Here is a 23,232-nt window from a genome sequence, read left to right on the forward strand (position 1 = left end):
AAATGAGTTTTCTCAACGAAAACAGGTAACGATAATTATTTATATTTTATTTATAATTGTACATTTCTCTTAATGTTGTATAATTTCAATAAAATGATATAAATCTACATATTTTAAAATATAACCTTAAGACAAACACAAATATGAGTGAATAAAAAGTTATTTTAAAAATATATTTAATGAATCTCTTATAGTAATACATTATTTATAATTTGTGTCACAACGTACATCTTTCCCTTTACATCAACATGTTAAAAATTTCAAATCTGTGCGCTTATTCATTTCTTGCATATAATTCCTTCATTTGTGCTTCAAATGTTTTTCTCAATACCGGCCTTTTATTCTTTAGAGTTGGTGTCAATAGATTACTCTCAACTGTGAACATTTCTGGGATCAGAGTGATGTCCTTCACCTTGTAAACACAGCAGACAAAAATCAATAAAAATGTCAGTGTTTTTTTTTATATTCTTCATAAATGACCGCTAACAAATATATTAAGAAAAAGATTATTACGTAGGTTAGTAAATCAGAAAATGTTATTTTGTTGAGATTAATTTATGAGATTATATTGTGCTCTTAAGGGTCGTCCATAAATGACGTCACACTTGTAGGGGGTGGGTGGAGCGTAATTGTGTGACGATGTGTGATAAGGGGAGGGGGGGGGGGGGCAGATAGTGTACCGTCACACTGTTGGATGTTAAAAAAAACTGAATTTTAGCCATTGTTTCGCGTCCTAGAAAACTGTTTTAATAAATTGTTATACAAATTGATTTAAATAATATTTTGACCAAGGTCAGTCAATATTTTAGAAAAAAAAACGATGTTATGTTTAAAAAAAATTTAATGCAATTTTAAAGGGTAGTAGTAGGCTGAGTTGTGACGTTATTTTTTTTTTTTGGGGAGGGGGGGGGGGGGCTTTTTGAGACAACGTATAATAGACGGGAGGGGGGAGGTAAAAACGTTTTAAAAAGCGTGATGCCATTTATCGATGATCCCTTAGTTTACTTTACTCGAATAGGTTTACGCTCCCCCCCCCCCCCGCCCCTTCTTCTTCAGTTTTAGAAAACAAAAACAAACAAACAACACCAATGAGTAATGAAGCTCTCACCTGCTCAAAGCCTCTTAAACCTGAAGCTTTCCCTCTCTCCAGCATATCCTTCAGTACTAGGTCATGAGCCTCCTATAATACAGCAGTGGTAATACAGTTACAATGTTAACAAAGTTACAATGTTAACAAAGTTACAATGTTAACAAAGTTACAATGTTAACATTAACTTTCTGAGGATGATACGTCTTTTATCAGATATATAACGATAAAAATATACTTACAAAAGGTTATAATGTATAGGTAATATAAATTTATATTTTTGAAAAGATTCAAAAGAAAGCAGAAATTCAACTGTTTCATAAGTGTTGATCTTATCTGTTGATTTCCTTTTCATATCCCAAGATTATAGAAAAATAAAACAGTTATAAAGATGATAGTTATTCTTGTCTAGCCTAGACTTTTGAGTTAACCCATAGCATGAAAGCACAAAAGAGTGAAAAAAACTTACTTTTGATTGACAAAAGAGTTTGATATCCGCTGGGAATCCATTGTTTGGTGCCCACTTTGAGATGAATTCAGCATCAGGTACCACTATCCCCATTATAAAATTCTGGAGGAAACGTAAAAAAGTAGATTAGCATAATCCCTCACAAACCCCTTGTCTAAGAAAGATAACGGTTTGTTTTTAAAGGGGACGTCCCATGTCAAGCTAAAGATTTGTTTCATTTGTTTCTATATTTATTTGATATTTTCCAGAAAACTTAGTAAAATATATGTACCCCTCTGTAAATATCCTTAATACATATATACATTTAGTTTGGTGATTATGACAATACTGAGCATAAAAAAAATTTAAAAAACAAAAAAGCAAACGGGATTGCAACATTTGCATAATCACTTCATATGCAGTGTCCACTGAACAGATACGCTCTACTTCATCTGCACCACCAGAGCACAGTGAATCATAATTAACAATTGCACTACCATTATTTGAAGTATAAGAGAAGGAGAATTGTGAATCACCATCCATGAATGATGATTCACCAAACACGAATTGTGATTCAATATCCATAAATTATGAATCACCATTCATGAGTTGTAAATCACCATACAGGAACTGTGAATCACCATCCATGGATTATGAATCACCATCCATTACCTTAAAACAGTCCCCATCCACAAAACATTGACAAACGAACTGGCTTGTTTTATAGACGTTCTCAATCATCTCAGGGGCTATGTACTCTCCCTGTCAAAATGTTAGGTCTACATGAATGGCTTAGTTCTATATTAATGGCTTCAATCTACATTAAAATGGCTTAGATCTACATTGATGGATCCATTTTTGATCAAAACTTTAGAATTAAAAAAAATCATTCAAGCTACGTATATTTTGGAAAATTTTAAGTTTTTAAACAATTCCAACTTTCATTGGCTCAAGCAGAATATAAGTAACACTAAATCCTTGTAAAACCTTTAAAAACAAAACAAAAACTCACTTGCGAAAGTTTAAAAATATGTTTCACTCGATCAACAATTACCAGAGCTCCGTTCTGTTACAAAGACGAAATAATAATTAACATATATCCACCGTATTCACTTATAATGACCAAATTCTAACAAGTTAAAAGAACTACAATGAATAATTAAAAGCACAACTATAAAATCTCCTACTCACAGGCGCCCATCTGCCTACATCCCCTGTATGTAGCCAGCCATCTTTGTCCAGTGTTTCAGCCGTTATATCCGGTTGTTTATAGTAGCCGCTGAACACCAAATCACCTTTAGCGCACACCTTTAGATGTCAGGCGAACACTCGTTATTTTTTTCATTCTAATCTGCTTGCTTTTTATATTCATACCATTATCCAGATTCACTGTATTACGTTTGGTTACATCTAATATATGCTCACATCATTTTGGATAAAATAAACGCAGAATTTTATATTCTTTATTGAGAATATAGCAGCACCAGAAGTATTTACAGATATTAAAATGTTTTAGCAAGTAGGTTTTGTTATAAGTTTAAAGTGTATATTTCTTAAATTAACTTATATTCAGCATTTAAAATATATAAGTAGGTTAGTCTAAGTACCTCCCCTATGTTGTCTTTAGCGTAGTAGTCCAATGCCGGTACGTCCACCAGTTTTATCTGCACCCCGGGGAGTGGCGGACCAATGGAGTCTTTAGATTTTAAAAAAATATGTTCACTTCATTATCTTAATGCAGTTTAAGTTCTTTAATTGATGCTACTCTAACAAAGCAGAATTTCTTACTTCTGCTTTTAAAAAGTTAGTCTCTTTTAGAATTATTTCTTGGCAGCAAATGTGTATAATGTTGCAACATACAGCTTACCGTTCAAAGGATTTCCTATGATCGATATGGCCAAGCCAGCCCCCGCTTCTGTTTGGCCATAGCCCTCAACAACCTAACATGGAAATATGTGTTGGTTAGCTCTAAGTATCCATAGCTTTACTTTCTACTCATATAAAATAAGTCATAAACAAGGTATTTAATATTATGCAGTGAAATTAAAAATTAAGGAACGGCGTGTCGAATAGTGGAACAAACGTTCTCTAACCCAAAAGTTTCAAGTTCGAATCCCGTGTTTAAGCTTGTAGAATGTCCCTATGTCCACTCAGCAATTATAGACATGACTCACGTAAGAGAGCGACCGCTTAGCATAGTGCTGACCACATTATCCCTTCATATGCCGAGGTCACCGAAGTATGTGAACTCTACTTCACCTGCTCCATGTACTATCAAGTTCAAGCTGGCCGTTAATACTGGCAAGTTATGTACTGTGTAAATCTGTAGTTTGTATTCGTGTGTAGATTGTATCCATTAAAGGCTACTTAGTATGTCAGGTAATAACATTTAATTAGTTGCAAACGCCTGTCTGCACCATAAGTAACTGTGGCGTCTTCTTCCACGAAAAGCTAAACTTCTCCAATTACTTTTTACATGCATGTAAACTCGGTAATGAAACTTACAGGACACCCAAAAGCACATCGGAGGAACTGCATCACTTGAGGGGACAGTGGGGCGGAGCCTGTGATGATGAGCCTGATGCGACCCCCCAGCTTGTTTTGTATCTTTCTGAAGATCAGTTTGTCCCAAAAGCTGTCTCTTCGAATTATCCTCCTGAAAATTAAACCATTGCACTCATAATATTTAACTGACTCGATCCCTCTCAAATACCATTGCACCAATGTTCTTAATAAGGTCTAATATTTAACTAACTTGAAGTACTCTGTTTGGAGATGCTTATCTGTATCAGATTAACCAACAAAAGGGTTTCTTTCAGAATTATTTCTCCTGGGGTGGGGACACTTGAAATTTCCACTGGAAGGGTGGAAGGGGGGGGGGGTAGGGTCATTTTAAAATTTCAGGGAAGGGGGAAGTGGTTAAAATATATTTTTTCTACATTATTTAAGTATTTTTTTCCAATTTCTTCCAGGTAGGTGGGTGGGGCTGCGGACTTGCTACAAGGGGAGAGATTTCCAACACTGGATTTAAGTCTGCATGGAAAATAATAAACAACAGATACAAATTGTACAACTGAGGAAGACGTGTTAAGTCTATACTATTCGAATATTTACATTCACAATAATATTAGTAAACAGTATTTTCTATATTTTTTTTTACAAATATCTATTTTGTTAACTGAGCTTCATAAATAAACTTACTTGTTGATTTCCTTTGTTTTACTTTCTATTGCCCATCTGAACAATGTTGATTTTATAGATGAAGATTTGATTTCTGACATTACCTTAAACAATCAGAGTATAAAATCGATTACATAGGTCTTTAAATATGAATACACGATGGAGCAACAAGACATATGGCTGATACAAGTCCGAAGGTAATTTCCCTGTTGGGATCCACCCAGATCTACTTGGTAACTTAATCGAGTCTGAATTAAGTAGATGCGGGCGGGATACCGCATACCATTACATAAACTAGGGTAGGCATAACCTTAGTTTTACTTCAATAACTCCAGTCTCACTTTAAATACTCAAATGTTACTATAACAAATCTAATCTTCACTTCACTTATTTCAGTTTATGTTATAACTGAATTCTCAACACCAGAGATGCATGAGAACGATTCAAAAACCTAATTCTATACCGACATTTTTGATGAGAGTCTCAACGAGTATGTTGTTGATAATAGTGTTGGATCGGCTGAACTTCAATAATTCTAAGTCCAAAAACTACTGTCACATAACAGTTACTAAGTCTCACTCTAATTACTGCTAGTCTCACTCTAATTACTGCTAGTTTCACTCTAATTACTGCTAGTCTCACTCTAATTACTGCTAGTTTCACTCTAATTACTGCTAGTCTCACTCTAATTACTGCTAGTCTCACTCTAATTACTGCTAGTCTCACTCTAATTACTGCTAGTCTCACTCTAATTACTGCTAGTCTCACTCTAATTACTGCTAGTCTCACTCTAATTACTGCTAGTCTCACTCTAATTACTGCTAGTCTCACTCTAATTACTCCTAGCCTCATTAAAAAAAACCCTGTCACGCTCCAATAATTCAAGCTTCACGCTCCAATAACCCCAGCCAACTTACCCCATCATAGATCCTATTAAAGAGCCGAGGGACGCTGGGAAACAGTGTTGGTCTGAGAGCGGCCATGTCGTCTAGTATCAGGGCGGGGTTTCTGCTGTAGAAGCCGATACGTGCCCCGCAACACAGGAACGCCAGCTGAAATTGTAGAGGACACATTTTATACAACCAGAACCATTATAAGCTCATGTTCATGTGAACGCCAACTGAAATTGTACAGGACACATACATTTATGGGACACGTCTAACACCAGTATATGTCCCTACTCATGTAAATGTGCCTTGAAATGTAGGTGCAATGTACTTGCATGTAATAATTGCACCATACGACGCACACATTTTTACATGTAAATTTAGTAAGAATCCCTCTCCCCGCCCAAGGCTTTTGTAAGAGTGAATAAATTAAATTTAACTTGTCACGTGCTTGTGGTGTAGAATGAGGTGGGGGTGATAAAGTAAAGTCCCTGCTTACAAGTGAATAAATCTTAACTTAATGTGGTATATTACATTTTAGATTTGATTCAGAAGAAAATTCCTTTATTACTTGCTTAAAATATTAGATCATTCCTATGTTCGGTGTGCCTTATATAGTGAAAAAATGAGGTCTAATATTTAACTAATATTTAATTAAACAGGGTTTCTATCCCAATTATATATATATATATATATATATATATATATATATATATATATATATATATATATATGTGTGTGTGTGTGTGCGTGTGTGAAATTATGAAATATACTTACGACTATAGTTCTATCAAAATTGTGAGCCAAAGGTAAATATGACAGGTGAACATCGTTTTTGTTGAATGTATGTTTATCCTGTAAAATACGGTAGTTCATTATTGTAAAACGGAACAAAAAATTAAGAAAACAAATACAAGGACGTAGACTCTATTTCATTTCAATGATCTTGAGCAAACAATTAAGATCTGTTCCAAAAGGAAACCTACAGCTAAAGAAAGTTTTAAAGGAAAACTTAAACAATATAAAAACTTACTCTGAAAAACTTACCCCTTACAGAAATATTACAAAATGAAAATCTCACCCCTACAAAAATATGAAAACATGAAAGACTTACCCTTATAAAAATATTAGAAAAAAAAAACGTATCCATATAAAACTATTTTTAAAAAAAAACAACTTGCCCCAATAGCCACTAGTACACTGTCAGCCATAGACATGAAACTGTTTTGACTCAGCTCAACGCCTTTTGGATTGCCTGCGACATTTAGAGAGGAAAAATATGTTTTATTATAGGGCTGGTAAGTAGGTCACCGACCAGTTCTACGGCTCAATAAAACCTGCATGAGCCGTAGAACTGGTTGGTGACCTACTTACCAGCCCTATTACACATTTTTAAGCATAAAATACCAACATGAACAAGCTATTGTACAAAATTAAAATGGCAAATTTGTTATCATTTGGTGTCACCCCCTTCTGAAAAGTGCATTATCGTTTAAAATTAGTTGATATTATATCCCCATATTTATTTTAATTGGCAAGGTTTAATTATGTTTTAAAGTCGTGTAAGAAATGACTTAAGTGAAACGACTGCGTGAGTTAGCTCAATGGAGTTAGTTTTGTTTTAGAAAAGATACATGTTTTAAGTAAAACATGAAGTTATAAGGTACAAAATGGTTTAAGTAATGTTGTGAGAGTTGAATGCTCCAAACAGCGAAAACATGAAGTTATAAGGTACAAAATGGTTTAAATAATGTTGTGAGAGATGAATGCTCCAAACAGCGAAAACATGAAGTTATAAGGTACAAAATGGTTTAAGATTAAAAACTTTACCTGTTGTGCCGCTAGTGTAGAGAATGGTGACGATGTCACTCGGCTTGCCTGGCTAAATATGTGAAGCAGATGGGAAAATATAGAATTTGTTTTTATAAATAAATATAGGCCTATTACAATCAAATTAAAATAAAATGAAATACGTTATACATTTCTTAAAAACTTAGATGTAAGCAATATAGCGAATTTTCTAAACATTGAAAAACGAATGTAGAAGCAGTTTAAAAGTGTGAATATAATAATAACACGCTAATTAGCGCGTATATTGTTTTAGGCGGCCATGATTGGCTTTCTAGATGGGAGGGGAAAAGTCACTTTGGCTTCTAAAAACGAAGACAGCAACATAGCCAAAAAAACACACAATTACATCAATGAGATAAATTCTAAAGAATCGAGCAAATATGTCTGTAGTACTCACTGCATAGAACTTACCACAGGAGATTGTAAGTTTCTCTTTCCTATTTCCTAAACAGAAAATGTAAACAAATAAATGCGTTAAAATCGGCTAAAAAGAGTATTATATTGTGATGTAAATTATACTTACTATACGTGTATTTGATTAGTGCTAAAATTAAAAGCTGACTAAAGAATGAACTGACCAAAAACTCGTAGAACTGGATGAGTTTAACTCCAAGTTGTGCCGCGGTTGTTTTCTGTTCCTCTGTGATCGGCTCGATAACTACAATCACCTTTAGAGTCGGGACCTGGGGTTTGAGCTGGAGGAGATTGTTGAGTCGCTTGGCTTCATCCACCACCACCAGTTTCATCCCACCTACACGATAGATCCACACAATAAGTCATTACGTAATACATTTTAATGCTCAAGTTATATTACAACATTGTAATACATTCACATTTTCATTCTAATGTTCCGCCTTTAAACGATAACATGTTGGGTGATTCAGCTTTTTGTGACGACGTGGGAAGATAATTTAAATTATGTGGCGTACTCTCAGTCAGTGGCGTAGCGAGGTCGGGTGTCACCCGGTGCGGCACTTAATGGTGTCACCCCCCCAGAGGCATAGAGACCCTTCCCAGGGACAAACTTTCAAATTTTGGATTTGCACCCCCCCCCCCTCTCAAACTTTCGATTTGCACCCCCCCCTCGAGTTTTTCTCTATATATTTTGCTATTTTTGCCTTGGTGTCACCCCCCTAAATGGTGTCACCCGGTGCGGTCAGCAACCCCCGCCCCCCCCCCTCGCTACGCCCCTGCTCTCAGTTTCCTCAAGCAGGAGATATAGGGAATATACAGAAGCGCTACAACAGTAGCAGAAATTAAATTAGGAAGATTACAATTGGTCATCTGGTAAAGGCGGTGTTCAACAAAAACCAGAAAAAGAAACTAGACTTGATAGATGATGTGGGGTTAGCTTGAAATTCAGACATGATAGAACGAGACTTGAGTCAACTCTGAGTGGAATAAGGTGGCGTTAACAGGTTAAAATCACCATGGGCTGTAGAGCCACGGGGATGAGAGTAAACAAGTATCGATAAACAATTTAAGCCCAGAGTTTTTATGTTGATCCTCCTGTTTTGACGCAAATCTAATTGCTGATGAATGAAACACAACTGTTTCGTTACAAAGTCTATGGGTAGTGCTTTAGTTTGTGCATTAAGATCTGATAAGTAACACAATTGGCACTAAAACACGTGTACGCTGATTAAAAGTGTTACTTTTTTCTCCGGGGGGGGGGGGGGCACTGGATATATTCGGGGGGGGGGGCGGACACTAGTAAAAGTTTAGTTTATGTTTAGTAACTAAATTCCATCTCGTTCGGGGGGGGGGGGGGGTTAAGCCCAGGCACCTCTTTGCCCCCCCCCCCCCCCCCCAAAGAGATGCCTGGATAAAACTCTGAACACGAGACACAATGATAAATAAGAGACACACATCAGACATACGAGACACAATGACAAATAAGAGACACACATCAGACATACGAGACACAATGATAAATAAGAGACACACATCAGACATACGAGACACAATGATAAATAAGAGACACACATCAGACAAGCAAATAAACGAGAGACATACGCGAGACACTGTTAAACAAGAGACACACATGCGACACACTGATAGCCACATGAGACACTTACACTGGTTCAAGACGTAGAGACAGGTGTCCAGGGCTAGAGTGTCGTACAGCGGGACTGTGTACATGGAGAACGCCTGGCTGCCGTAGTCGCTGATCACCCACTGTGGGGGATAGAGGAGGCGATGTAAGGGGGGGTGTAGAGGTGTAAGGGTGGGGTGTAGAAGTGTAAGGGTGGGGTGTAGAGTGTAAGGGTGGGGTGTACAGTAGAGTAAGGGTGGGGTGTAGAGGTGTAGAGGTGTAAGGGTGGGGTGTAGAGTGTAAGGGTGGGGTGTACAGTAGAGTATGGGTGGGGTGTACAGTAGGGTAAAGGTGCGTTGTAGAGGTGTAAGGGTGGGGTGTAGAGGTGTAAGGGTGGGGTGTACAGTAGAGTAAGGGTGCGTTGTAGAGGTGTAAGGGTGGGGTGTACAGTAGAGTATGGGTGGGGTGTACAGTAGGGTAAAGGTGCGTTGTAGAGGTGTAAGGGTGGGGTGTAGAGGTGTAAGGGTGGGGTGTACAGTAGAGTAAGGGTGCGTTGTAGAGGTGTAAGGGTGGGGTGTACAGTAGAGTATGGGTGGGGTGTACAGTAGGGTAAAGGTGCGTTGTAGAGGTGTAAGGGTGGGGTGTAGAGGTGTAAGGGTGGGGTGTACAGTAGAGTAAAGGTGCGTTGTAGAGGTGTAAGGGTGGGGTGTAGAGGTGTAAGGGTGGGGTGTATATGTGTAAGGGTGGGGTGTAGAGGAGTAAGGGTGGTTGTACAGTAGAGTAAGGGTGGGGTGTAGAGGTGTAGAGGTGTAAAGGTGGGGTGTAGAGGTGTAAGGGTGGGGTGTACAGTAGAGTAAGGGTGCGTTGTAGAGGTGTAAGGGTGGGGTGTATATGTGTAAGGGTGGGGTGTAGATGTGTAAGGGTGGGGTGTAGATGTGTAAGGATGGGGTGTAGATGTGTAAGGGTGGGGTGTAGATGTGTAAGGGTGGGGTGTAGAGGTGTAGAGGTGTAAGGGTGGGGTGTAGAGGTGTAAGGGTGGGGTGTAGAGGTGTAAGGGTGGGGTGTAGAGGTGTAAGGGTGGTTTGTAGAAGTGTAAGGGTGGGGTGTAGAGGTGTAAGGGTGGGGTGTAGAGGTGTAAGGGTGGTTTGTAGAAGTGTAAGGGTGGGGTGTAGAGTTGTAAGGGTGGGGTGTAGAGGTGTAAGGGTGGGGTGTAGAGGTGTAAGGGTGGTTTGTACAGTAGAGTAAGGGTGGGTTGTAGAGGTGTAAGGGTGGTTTGTAGAAGTGTAAGGATGGGTTGTAGAGGTGTAAGGGTGGTTTGTAGAAGTGTAAGGATGGTGTGTAGAAGTGTAAGGGTGGGTTGTAGAAGTGTAAGGGTGGGGTGTAGAGGTGTAAGGGTGGGGTGTAGGTGTCAGTGTGGCTGAAAGTTGTTGAGGTGAGTTGTAGATTTCATAGTGCTGACCACACTATCCCTTCATATGCTCATAGAAACAAGCTAACTACTTCACCTACCCCGTGAAGTTCCAAAATGAAACTTATCTTTTACTTCCTTGTGTAGTCAACCTTCCTTGACCCAGATGTATGGGTGCTAATGATAGGGGTAACAAGGAAAGGGGGGGGGGGCACTAGCCAACAAAAACGAGTTGACTACACCACTGTATAAAGTTTCAACTTCATGCAAGTTCTAAAAAAAAGTCCTACATACCTCGGGTCTGTTTGAGCAATAAATCCCGACAAAAGATTCATTGGTGGGCGGGTAACCTTGAGCAACAACAGCAGATCCGAACTGGTGGACTTGATCTATAAACTGGACAAAAGTTGAGGCTCAATGATTGGTCTTGAATACACTGTTATGTTAACTGGACAAAAGTTGAGGCTCAATGATTGGTCTTAAACACACTGTTATGTTTTGTTTACAACTGGACAAAAGTTGAGGCTCAATGATTGGTCTTAAATACACTGTTATGTTAACTGGACAAAAGTTGAGGCTCAATGATTGGTCTTAAACACACTGTTATGTTTTGTTTACAACTGGACAAAAGTTGAGGCTCAATGATTGGTCTTAAATACACTGTTATGTTAACTGGACAAAAGTTGAGGCTCAATGATTGGTCTTAAATACACTGTTATGTTAACTGGACAAAAGTTGAGGCTCAATGATTGGTCTTAAACACACTGTTATGTTTTGTTTACAACCTTAAAGATGACGGATAAAGAACGGATTTTTTCTCTCCTAGAATGTTCTCTTATTTATATAAACAACACAAACTTAAATAACGTTTCGATTATTGATCTTTATCGCTCAGACTATAAGAATTTAGCATTATGAAGATTTGTTTTTAAATTTTGGAGACTAAGAAAAAAGGAGTATGAACGTCAAAAGATGTTGAAAACTTGCCTGTTGATATGTAATCCATTCGTACTCTCTGTTGGGTCCTGTTCTGGCACCTAAGCATGGGCCGTTATCTAGCGATCACGCAGAAAACAAATTAATTTAACATACAATTAGTAATTGATGTTCAATCCATTAAAAAAATGTGTTTACTTTTAGTTGATTAAAAATCTTTGGAAACTCAACTATGAACATGGGTTTTAGAAAATGTAAAGAAAAGTTCACGTTTCCTACACATTTGCCGCATACTTAATGTTCACAAATTATCAGTCTGATTCAAGATGGGTACTTATTAAAGCTGAGTGAGCACAGTAAATCGTAAAAAAAACAACTGATAGACGAAAACAAAAAATATTCCATTCACTAAACTTTGCTAATAATTCTAAAATTTAAAAATAAATTAAGATAAACTACAAGACAATATATCTAGTATTTGTGTTAATCGATGTACTTGTTTCGATACGCCTGTTAAAATACGATTGACAAAGTCAGTTGAAAACAAGTAGAGCATGGGTCACCTGACAATCTCCTCCCTCGTTCAAGCACGTCATAAATAACTTGACACTCAGGGGCGTAACGGTCGAAGGTCTTGTAGTCAGGGGGGTGGGAGAGCCAGGATCCTCTGTGCTCTGGCTGGTGAGGTGAGTAGAGACAAGTTAGGATTATGATAAGGCTCAATATGTCAATATATATATATATATATATATATATATATATATATATATATATATATATATATATATATATATATATATATATAATAGATATATATATATATAATACACATATATATAATACACACACACACACACATATATATATGTATATATATGTATATATATATATATATTAATAAAGTATGAGTATTTATCAGGCTGACCTTCCCGTCAATAATGACCGATTGATTGTTCAGATCGATGATCGGCTCCACTGGTTTTGTTCCCGGTATCAGGGACCAATACGACGCCGCCGCCAGTCCAGCAAGGGCCGTAACTCCAGCGGCCAGTGCTACGTTCTGGTTCTCCTTGAGGTACTTCTGTAGGGTCGCCCAGAGGTCAGTGACTCCATGGGCCATCTTGGTCGGCTACACGGGGGTGAGGGGGGGAGATTAGGATTAATGTCTTGAAATTAAGATTATGATATAATTAAATTTCATAAAGATAAGAGGTAATACGATTAATCAGCAACATAGAAAATATTCAGTCCTCAAACTGTTACTTAGTAGTTTGGCAGATGGATAAGGAACAGAGTCAAAAATGTGTAAGGTAGTCTTGCTAGGACCCCCCCCCCCCCCCCACACACACACATATCCATACACACCACATACCTTCAGTAATAGTAATGCTAATATTCTGATCTATGGGGCGGCGGGGGGGGGGGGGGGGAGGTTCGTCCATACATGACGAAACTAAGGTAAATCAAATGTTTACCTGCACTCATGCTATCGTAACAGGCCGTCACAATATATCAGACTTAAGCTCCACACCACCAAAGCACCACATCATTTAAGCCCCACACCACCAAAGCACCACATCATTTAAGCCCCACACCACCAAAGCACCACATCATTTAAGCCCCACACCACCAAAGCACCACATCATTTAAGCCCCACACCACCAAAGCACCACATCATTTAAGCCCCACACCACCAAAGCACCACATCATTTAAGCCCCACACCACCAAAGCATCACATCATTTAAGCCCCACACCACCAAAGCACCACATCATTTAAGCCCCACACCACCAAAGCCCCCACACCACCAAAGCCTCACATTACCAAATCCCCAAATTACCAAATCCCCACAACCCATAAGCCCCACACCACCAATGCCCCCACACCACCAAAGCCCCCCCCCCACACCACCAAAGCCCCCACACCACCAAAGCCCCCACACCACCAAAGCCCCCCCCCCCCCCACCAAAGCCCCCACACCACCAAATCCCCACACCCCTAAAGCCCCACACCACCAAATCCCCACATTACCAAATCCCCACAACCCCTAAGCCCCCCACCACCAAAGCCCCACACCATCAGTAACAAAAAACAAAAATTAACTTACGCTACTGTAAACTAGGACTTGGTCACGTGATTCAGATGTCACGCATCGATACAAGCTTGTGTACAACGTCTCTACATCCACTCATTGAAACCTGTCCTATGAAAGTCAGAGTGGAAAGGTGAACAACGTTGATAGTGAAACACGGGCTAGCCCAGAATACAATTGATTAGGTGGATTGGACTTTGAAATAACACAGATGTTGATTTTAGGCAGGGGCGTGGCGTTATGGGGTTAAATATATATAGAGTCGTTATGGGGTTAACGGCAGTCATTGGCGTGTAGTTATAGGGTTAACAGCAGTCATTGGCGTGTCGTTATAGGGTGAACGGCAGTCATTGGCGTGTCGTTATAGGGTTAGCAGCAGTCATTGGCGTGTCGTTGTGGAGTTAACGGCAGTCAGTGGCGTGTCGTTTTGGGGTTAACATCAATATCCAATAATAAGTTAGGATACACATTTTGACACAATGTATTTTATCGGTGACGTCACTAATGTTTATAGACACGCCCTTGATGTGTAGGGACATGCCCCTGGTGTGCATGGACACGCCCCTGGTGTGTCCCTGGTGTGTGTGGATACGTCCCTCGTGCGTGGACACGCCCCTGATGTGTATGAAAACGTCCCCTGATATGTATAGCCACGCCCTTGTTGTGTGTGAAAACCACCCTGATGTGTATGGGATCATCCTTCGTGAGACACGCCCATGTGTGTGGACACGCCCCTGATGTGCACAGGCACGCCCCTGTTGTGTCTGGACACGCACCTTTTATGTATGAACACGCCCCTGAATGTGTGGGCACATCCGTCATGAGTGTGGACACGCCCCTGACATGAATGGACTTTAAACTAAAGCGACTACGGCAGTTCAACAACCACATCAAGAAAAATAAGTCTAGTTCAGGGAGGTCAACTTAACTTTGTTATCTGAAGAAAGCTTCTCGTAAATAGTAGCACAGCAGATAACAAATCTGTTGATTGAGTGCTTGTTTTTAATGTGGTTTCAGTATTTGTTTTTATTTAAATACGTGCTTTGGGGTATGTGTCCGATGATATCACAATTAAAGCGGTGTTAGATTACTGGTAAATAACTTTATAAAATTTTAACTTGAAATATCTACACTAACCTTATTACTAACTGAAACCCTTATACAAGTCCTACCATTATAGCTGAGATTACAATACTACTCGCAGCCTAACACCCCCATTTTCGGAAGATTCTATTTGTTAGACATAGGTGATACCAATATTCTTTTATGATGTGGGTTGAACACCTTATTTATGTTGCTTTTATTTTGATTTGAGTGTTATCTTATTTCATCTATTGTTATTTATTTCGTTAATTCAGTGTTTGTTTTTATGTTGTTGTTTTTTCTCGTTATTTCAGTGTTTGTTCTCAGGTTGTTTACTATATTCTTGTCATGTGTTTAGTACGTAATATAACCGTATAAACACCCGTTGGCGATGGGAAACATTTTCTGTAGCGTGTGCACTAAGAGAAACACCGGTCACGTGAATCAGTGCGTGACGAAGTGAACTGAAGGAAGTCCTCTATACCCCCCCCCACACACACTTATATATGACATACCTTAGAGAGGGCTGTCCTCAATACGCCACAAACAGGTTTTTATTCTATCGTCCGACCGTCGTCCTTAGTTTAACACTCGTGAAATATATTTATAGTTTAATGACAGGGTACATAACTCAAGTTCATTCCTGCCAACGCGTTCACTATTCCATCAATACGGTGTTCTAAATCCACCCTAGACAACCCGTTCACTATTCCATCAATACCGTGTTCTAAATCCACATCAGACAACCCGTTCACTATTCCATCAGTACAGTGTTCTAAATCCACCCCTGACAACCCGTTCACTATTCCATCAATATGGTGTTCTAAATCCACCCTAGACAACCCGTTCACTATTCCACCAATACGGTGTTCTAAATCCACACTAGACAACCCGTTCACTATTCCATCAATACGGTGTTCTAAATCCACCCTAGACAACCCGTTCACTATTCCACCAATACGGTGTTCAAAATCCACATCAGACAACCCGTTCACTATTCCATCAATAAGGTGTTCTAAATCCACATCAGACAACCCGTTCACTATTCCATCAATACGGTGTTCTAAATCCAGCCTAGACAACCCGTTCACTATTCCATCAATACAGTGTTCTAAATCCACATCAGACAACCCGTTCACTATTCCATCAATGCAGTGTTCTAAATCCACCCTAGACAACCCGTTCACTATTCCATCAATACGGTGTTCTAAATCCACATCAGACAACCCGTTCACTATTCCATCAATGCAGTGTTCTAAATCCACCCTAGACAACCCGTTCACTATTCCATCAATACGGTGTTCTAAATCCACCCTAGACAACCCGTTCACTATTCCGTCAACACGGTGTTCTAAATCCACCCTAGACAACCCGTTCATTATTCCATCAGTGTTCTAAATCCACCCTAGACAACCCGTTCACTATTCCATCAATACCGTGTTCTAAATCCACATCAGACAACCCGTTCACTATTCCATCAGTACAGTGTTCTAAATCCACCCCTGACAACCCGTTCACTATTCCATCAATACAGTGTTCTAAATCCACATCAGACAACCCGTTCACTTTTCCATCAATGCAGTGTTCTAAATCCACATCAGACAACCCGTTCACTATTCCATCAATGCAATGTTCTAAATCCACATCAGACAACCCGTTCACTATTCCATCAATACAGTGTTCTAAATCCACATCAGACAACCCGTTCACTATTCCATCAATAGAGTGTTCTAAATCCACATCAGACAACCCGTTCACTATTCAATCAATGCAGTGCTCTAAATCCACCCCAGACAACCCGTTCACTATTCCATCAATACAGTGTTCTAAGTCCACATTAGACAACCCGTTCACTATTCCATCAATCCGGTGTTCTAAATCCACCCTAGACAACCCGTTCACTATTCCGTCAACACGGTGTTCTAAATCCACATCAGACAACCCGTTCACTATTCCATCAGTACAGTGTTCTAAATCCACCCCTGACAACCCGTTCACTATTCCATCAATACAGTGTTCTAAATCCACATCAGACAACCCGTTCACTATTCCATCAATACAGTATTCTAAATCTACATCAGACAACCCGTTCACTATTCCATCAATACAGTGTTCTAAATCCACATCAGACAACCCTTTCACTACTCCATCAATGCAGTGTTCTAAATCCACATCAGACAACCCGTTCACTATTCCATCAAAACAGTGTTCTAAATCCACATCAGACAACCCGTTCACTATTCCATCAATACGGTGTTCTAAATCCACTCCAGACAACCCGTTCACTATTCCATCAATACAGTGTTCTAAATCCACATCAGATAACCCGTTCACTATTCCATCAATGCAGTGTTCTAAATCCACATCAGACAACCCGTTCACTATTCCATCAATACAGTGTTCTAAATCCACATCAGACAACCCGTTCACTATTCCATCAATAAGGTGTTCTAAATCCACGCTAGACAACCCGTTCACTATTCCATCAATAAGGTGTTCTAAATCCACCCTAGACAACCCGTTCACTATTCCATCAAAACGATGTTCTAAATCAACCCTAGACAAACCTTTCACTATTACATCAATACGGTGTTCTAAATCCACCTCAGACAACCCGTTCACTATTCCATCAATAAGGTGTTCTAAATCCACCCTAGACAACCCGTTCACTATTCCATCAATACAGTGTTCTAAATCCACCCTAGACAACCCGTTCACTATTCCAACAATACAGTGTTCTAAATCCACCCTAGCCAACCCGTTCACTATTCCACCAATACAGTGTTCTAAATCCACCCTAGACAACCCGTTCACTATTCCATCAATACGGTGTTCTAAATCCACCCTAGACAACCCGTTCACTATTCCATCAATACGGTGTTCTAAATCCACCCTAGACAACCCGTTCACTATTCCGTCAATACGGTGTTCTAAATCCACATCAGACAACCCGTTCACTATTCCATCAATACGGTGTTCTAAATCCACCCTAGACAACCCGTTCACTATTCCATCAATACGGTGTTCTAAATCCACACTAGACAACCCGTTCACTATTCCATCAATACGGTGTTCTAAATCCACCCTAGACAACCCGTTCACTATTCCATCAATACGGTGTTCTAAATCCACCCTAGACAACCCGTTCACTATTCCGTCAATACGGTGTTCTAAATCCACCCTAGACAACCCGTTCACTATTCCATCAATACAGTGTTCTAAATCCACCCTAGACAACCCGTTCACTATTCCATCAATACAGTGTTCTAAATCCACCCTAGCCAACCCGTTCACTATTCCATCAATACGGTGTTCTAAATCCACCCTAGCCAACCCGTTCACTATTCCATCAATACAGTGTTCTAAATCCACCCTAGACAACCCGTTCACTATTCCATCAACACGGTGTTCTAAATCCACCCTAGACAACCCGTTTACTATTCCATCATTACGGTATTCTAAATCCACATCAGACAACCCGTTCACTATTCCATCAATACGGTGTTCTAAATCCACCCGGACAACCCGTTCACTATTCCACCAATACAGTGTTCTAAATCCACCCTAGCCAACCCGTTCACTATTCCATCAATACGGTGTTCTAAATCCACCCTACACAACCCGTTCACTATTCCATCAAAAATTTACCCCACACAACCACATACCTCAAACAGGTTTCAAGGTGTGGATTCTTCTTTGTCTCAAAACAATGCATACACACAACTATTTAACTAATTCTACATAGGCTTATAGATAACTCAGCACTGAAATATATCAATCTATATTTCGTATTACGAACACATATAATATCTAGAGTTGAGTTAGGATCTGGGTTAAGTTTTTATAGAGATTTTGTTTTATATTGTTAATGTAATTACGATCAAGTCATACTGGCCTTAAGGCCGAGTTCATACAACAGGTAAAATACAGCTTATTAACATTTTATATAACATTCATTTAGTATAGTATAGAATAGCTAAGCATGGCAAGGTAAGGCACAGAACATATATGTAAGTATATATATATATATATATATATATATATATATATATATATATATATATATATATATATATATATATATAGTGTGTGTACATTATATACTGATGTATTTACTTCTGCCTCTCGCAACTTAGCCACGCCTCTGAATGCTGCAAACAAAATACTATGTCTCTAGCTCATACTCCCCTCGTGACAATAAATTATTCGGCTAATTAACAAATAACAATATACCACGTGACCACGAGCTATTCAGTCACCACCAAAGGTGTGTTACACGCGAGCTGTACCAACCAAATTCAGCTAACAGCTGTGTTAGGGGACTTTCCAACACAGTCATCTCCCTTAGACAAAATAATACAATGTCCGTGTTGTAAAAAAACAGGAATGATCCGTCTAAGAATTTGTGTAGTGAATCAGTGTCAGCATAATGTAGAAGGTTATGCATAATCACAAATACGCTAATTCCCTGAGCCAAGTTGACCTATCTTCAAGTAGTCATAAGCACAGATAATTATTACTATACAAACGTAATGTTTTTAACAGCAAAAGAGAATCAACGAAAAGACACCTTATTTTTATTTTTAATGCACATTTGTTCAGACGGGCGTATCTATAAATGTCCAGTGATGTGGGTTAATGGGTTAGTTTTTAACGCAACAGGTATGCGTGAAATGGGTTAATAAAAAACTGCGTTAAAATAGGATTGTTTTTGTGTGATTTATCATATTTCGAGAGTCACAAATACAGTGGACTTGCATATGTTTATTATCCCCCTTATTTGGTTATCTTTCAAAAATGTATCGTTGTTTTTAAAAAAAAGTCTAGTGACAATTTAAGCGCAATTTCCTTATGTTATCTAAAAATAGATAGTGATCACAAAGACGTATAATGCTGGGGTGCGTTCAAGCTAGGAGAACGATCGGTTTGTAGGTGTTTATGTAATTTTAAAAAAAAATTTGTGACCGAACGAAAGGATATTTTTGAAAACTTTCTTCGGCAATATTGTTCTAATTTATGGCAGGAATCGATTGGTAAATGTTTCAAGTCGCTAAGTGGTCTGGTTGCCGAGATATGGGCCAAGATATGCATTTTTTCGAGGTTTTTTTGGCTTTTCCTGGAAATCCAGGAAGGAATTCCGGGAATTTTTTTTGGCCCACAATCATCCTCGGAACTTGCTTAACATATTTGCTTTTGGAACTAGTCCTCGATATTGCTTCGTTGAGGAGGAGATACGACTTAAAGCTGCGGACACACATCGGACACACATCCTTGACGAGTTAATAATCGCAATTGTCCGTATGGAAATTGCGCTAAAAATGTAAACAAATATTTAGTTTCACTGAACTTTATAGGAATGTATTAACATAAACCTTTAAACGACCATTGTGTGTTAAATATGAGGCTATATAACGACTAAAGCTTCACGATTCTTCAATCAATCGGTGACATCGATGATACACATTAATCTAAACATAGCAAGGATTATCTCTGTAAATTATAATCTTAATCCTAACCCTAGCCCTTGCACGGATAGTTTAGCTGGAATTATCTAAACAGGTAAGTAATGTCTAATTACATGCACAGGTAAGTAATGTCTAATTACATACACATGGAAGTAATGTCTAATTACATGCACAGGGAAGTAATGTCTAATTACATGCACAGGGAAGTAATGTCTAATTACATGCACAGGTAAGTAATGTCTAATTACATGCACATAGGTAAGTAATGTCTAATTACATGGCGTACATAAGAAAGTACCTTCTAATTACATGCACAGGAAATTACCGTCTAATTACAGGGCTTTCAATGGAAAGTACCGTATGCTTATATAGGAGAGTACCGTCTAATTACAAGCCTACATAGGAAAGTACCTTATACCGTCTAATTACAGACACAGGAATCTACTGTCTTATCACACTGCTTATCACACTAAACACAAGAAAAAAATTACTTACACTTTTTATAAAGGTCGCCGACTGTGAACTAGCTAATCTTCGCAATAATCCAGTTTTAAAAATGTGCAGGAAAATATGTGACCGTTCGAGATGAAACCTCTCCCCTACCCTCCCCACAAGCCTCTCCCCCTACCCACCCCACCGCTGCCTGTCTTACTGTAGCTGTAGGCTGTTTACTATCGTAGGTCAAGGTTTTCTGTTATGCTCGCCATACAACAACACACCACGCCATCTAGGCCATAGTTCAAGTCACGCTTTCAGCCCGTCAACCCATGTGACTGCGGCATGACTGAATCCCAGTCAACAGAAGAAATGACTGACGAAGCATCTTACGCAGAGTTTCTTCCAGGCATCTCTTCGGGGGGGGGCGAAGCCCCCCCGAAAAATTTTTACCGCCCCCCCGAACGAAATGAAATTTATATAATTTATATAGAAAATATATACTTTTAACAGTGTCCGCCCCCCCGAAGAAAGTCTACCGCCCCCCCGAACATTTCGAGTGCCCCCCCGGAGAAAAAAGTCTGGAAGAAACACTGATCTTACGGAATGGGAGCCACAGAAATGCACACATATTCTGTCACAGACAAAATTTGTCACAAAAAAAAAACAACAACAACACAATATAATAACTTCAGAGTCATTTCTTTTGTAGGAATAAAACCACAGCAGCAATATCTTATAACAAAAAAAAACATAATTACAATATATTATGTAAACATAAAACCATTACAGTAATAACTTATAACAAAAATAAAACCATAATTACAATATATATGATGTAAATATAAAACCATAATAATATCTTATGTAAATATAAAACCATAAAAGTATATATTATGTAAATATAAAACCATAACAGTAATATTTTATGTACATATAATGCCATAACAGTATATCTTATGTAAATGTAAAGCCATTACATGAATACAGAACATTGTAAAAGCTAACAGTTGTTCCAGAAGATACTTTAAAGACACTGGGTCAAAAGACGTGCCAGACCACGTGACCAGAGTCAAGTTTCAGTGTGCTGCCAAGTTTGAGTAATGTGACAAGTTTCACTGGAGCGAAAACTGCACATCTCTAACCAGAACAAGAACTTGTGTGAGCACAAAATCTCAGCTCAACTTCTAAGCACCAAGCATTAGAAACCGTATCTCAATTTATCCCCCATGTAGAGCAATCTATTCAAGAACATGAGCACGTCAACATTTATATTTGCTTTTGTTCATTTTTTTTTTAATCTTGGTTGTGCTTGTTGTAACTTTTTTTTGTTTGTTGTAAAGAACGGTAATGCTAATGATGATTAAAACTGCACCAAACACCATTTTGTCCCACGAAGCAGAGGCATAGTAAGCCTTACCGGCGCCCGGGGACAAACTTTCAATTTGGCGCCCCCCCCCATATATATTTTTTAATATTCATAATGCAAAACTGCAGCTAAAATGAGCTTTTAATTTTTTTTCCAACCCACTTTGGCGCCCCCTAGGATCGGCGCCCGAGGACATATGTACCCCCCCGCCCCCCTCGCTACGCCTCTGCCACGATGTTACCCACACAGCACTTTACCAAACGAAGCCTTTGATATAAAAATAGATATGTTAAAAGCTGTTGCTTCCGATGTAGTACAGCATTGATGCAAAGCTTTAGTGAACAGCACCCACATAATGGCGTCAAACAGAAATACTCCAGCCCACAAATAAGTCTTGAAACAAGTTTGAGCTCTCCCGAATATTAAAGCTCATCGGGTTTGTAAATGCTGGTACCAAGTACAACACAATTATCAGTTTCTGAACAAGTGTCAATTTAGCAGACACAAATATCAGAGATGCACATAGACCAGAGGCGTAGCGACCCTTCCCGGCGCCGGGGACAAACTTTCTCGATTTGCACCCCCTCCCCTCAAACTTTCGATTTGCACCCCCTCCCCTCAAACTTTCGATTTGCACCCCCTCCCCTCAAACTTTCGATTTGCACCCCCTCCCCTCAAACTTTCGATTTGCACCCCCCCTCAAACTTTCAATTTGTTTTTCCAACCCACTTTGGCGCCCCCTGAGGTCGACGCCCGGGGATATGTGCCCCCCCCCCGCCGTCCCCCCCCCCCCGCCCCCCCGCCCTCCCCCCTCGCTACGCCTCTGACATAGACCATCGTCGCTAGATAAATCACTCCACCAAATCTCATTACTAAAACGTCTGCATTATATTTTACTATTGACAATGCTACTATTATTTTGCTTATGTTCTTATTGTTAATTTTTTCCCGCCTCAT

General features: G+C 39.2%; 1 protein-coding gene across 1 annotated transcript; it reads right to left on the reverse strand.

Annotated features, from left to right (window-relative positions):
- On the reverse strand, positions 1-21,074 carry LOC131930325 (long-chain-fatty-acid--CoA ligase 5-like). The gene is made up of 23 exons (XM_059286747.1): positions 20,967-21,074; positions 13,939-14,034; positions 12,758-12,961; positions 12,396-12,510; positions 11,884-11,951; positions 11,191-11,292; positions 9,532-9,631; positions 8,032-8,204; positions 7,865-7,897; positions 7,433-7,484; positions 6,784-6,857; positions 6,380-6,457; positions 5,633-5,767; positions 4,737-4,819; positions 4,041-4,191; positions 3,403-3,475; positions 3,143-3,231; positions 2,727-2,843; positions 2,548-2,601; positions 2,208-2,297; positions 1,557-1,658; positions 1,109-1,180; positions 1-412 (listed from the first exon to the last, which is right to left on the reverse strand). Exons 3-23 carry the CDS (start codon positions 12,950-12,952, stop codon positions 275-277), a joined length of 2,094 nt encoding a protein of 697 aa, XP_059142730.1. The 5' UTR covers positions 12,953-12,961; positions 13,939-14,034; positions 20,967-21,074; the 3' UTR covers positions 1-274.
- Positions 21,075-23,232: the final 2,158 nt, after the last annotated feature.

This window comes from Physella acuta, unplaced genomic scaffold, assembly GCF_028476545.2.
Source record: "Physella acuta isolate Inbredline_101_S28 unplaced genomic scaffold, ASM2847654v3 ptg001756l, whole genome shotgun sequence".
Lineage (NCBI taxonomy): Eukaryota > Metazoa > Mollusca > Gastropoda > Physidae > Physella > Physella acuta.

What these genes read in the sequence shown, in the direction of transcription:
- LOC131930325 (XM_059286747.1), bottom strand. Translation starts at nt 12,952, where the DNA reads ATGGCCCATGGAGTCACTGACCTCTGGGCGACCCTACAGAAGTACCTC. An exon ending in ATTTTGATAGAACTATAGTC is followed by an intron (nt 5,768 to 6,379) that starts GTAAGTATATTT and finishes CTACAATTTCAG; the next exon opens with CTGGCGTTCCTGTGTTGCGG. An exon ending in CATAGGAAATCCTTTGAACG is followed by an intron (nt 3,232 to 3,402) that starts GTAAGCTGTATG and finishes TAAAATCTAAAG; the next exon opens with ACTCCATTGGTCCGCCACTC.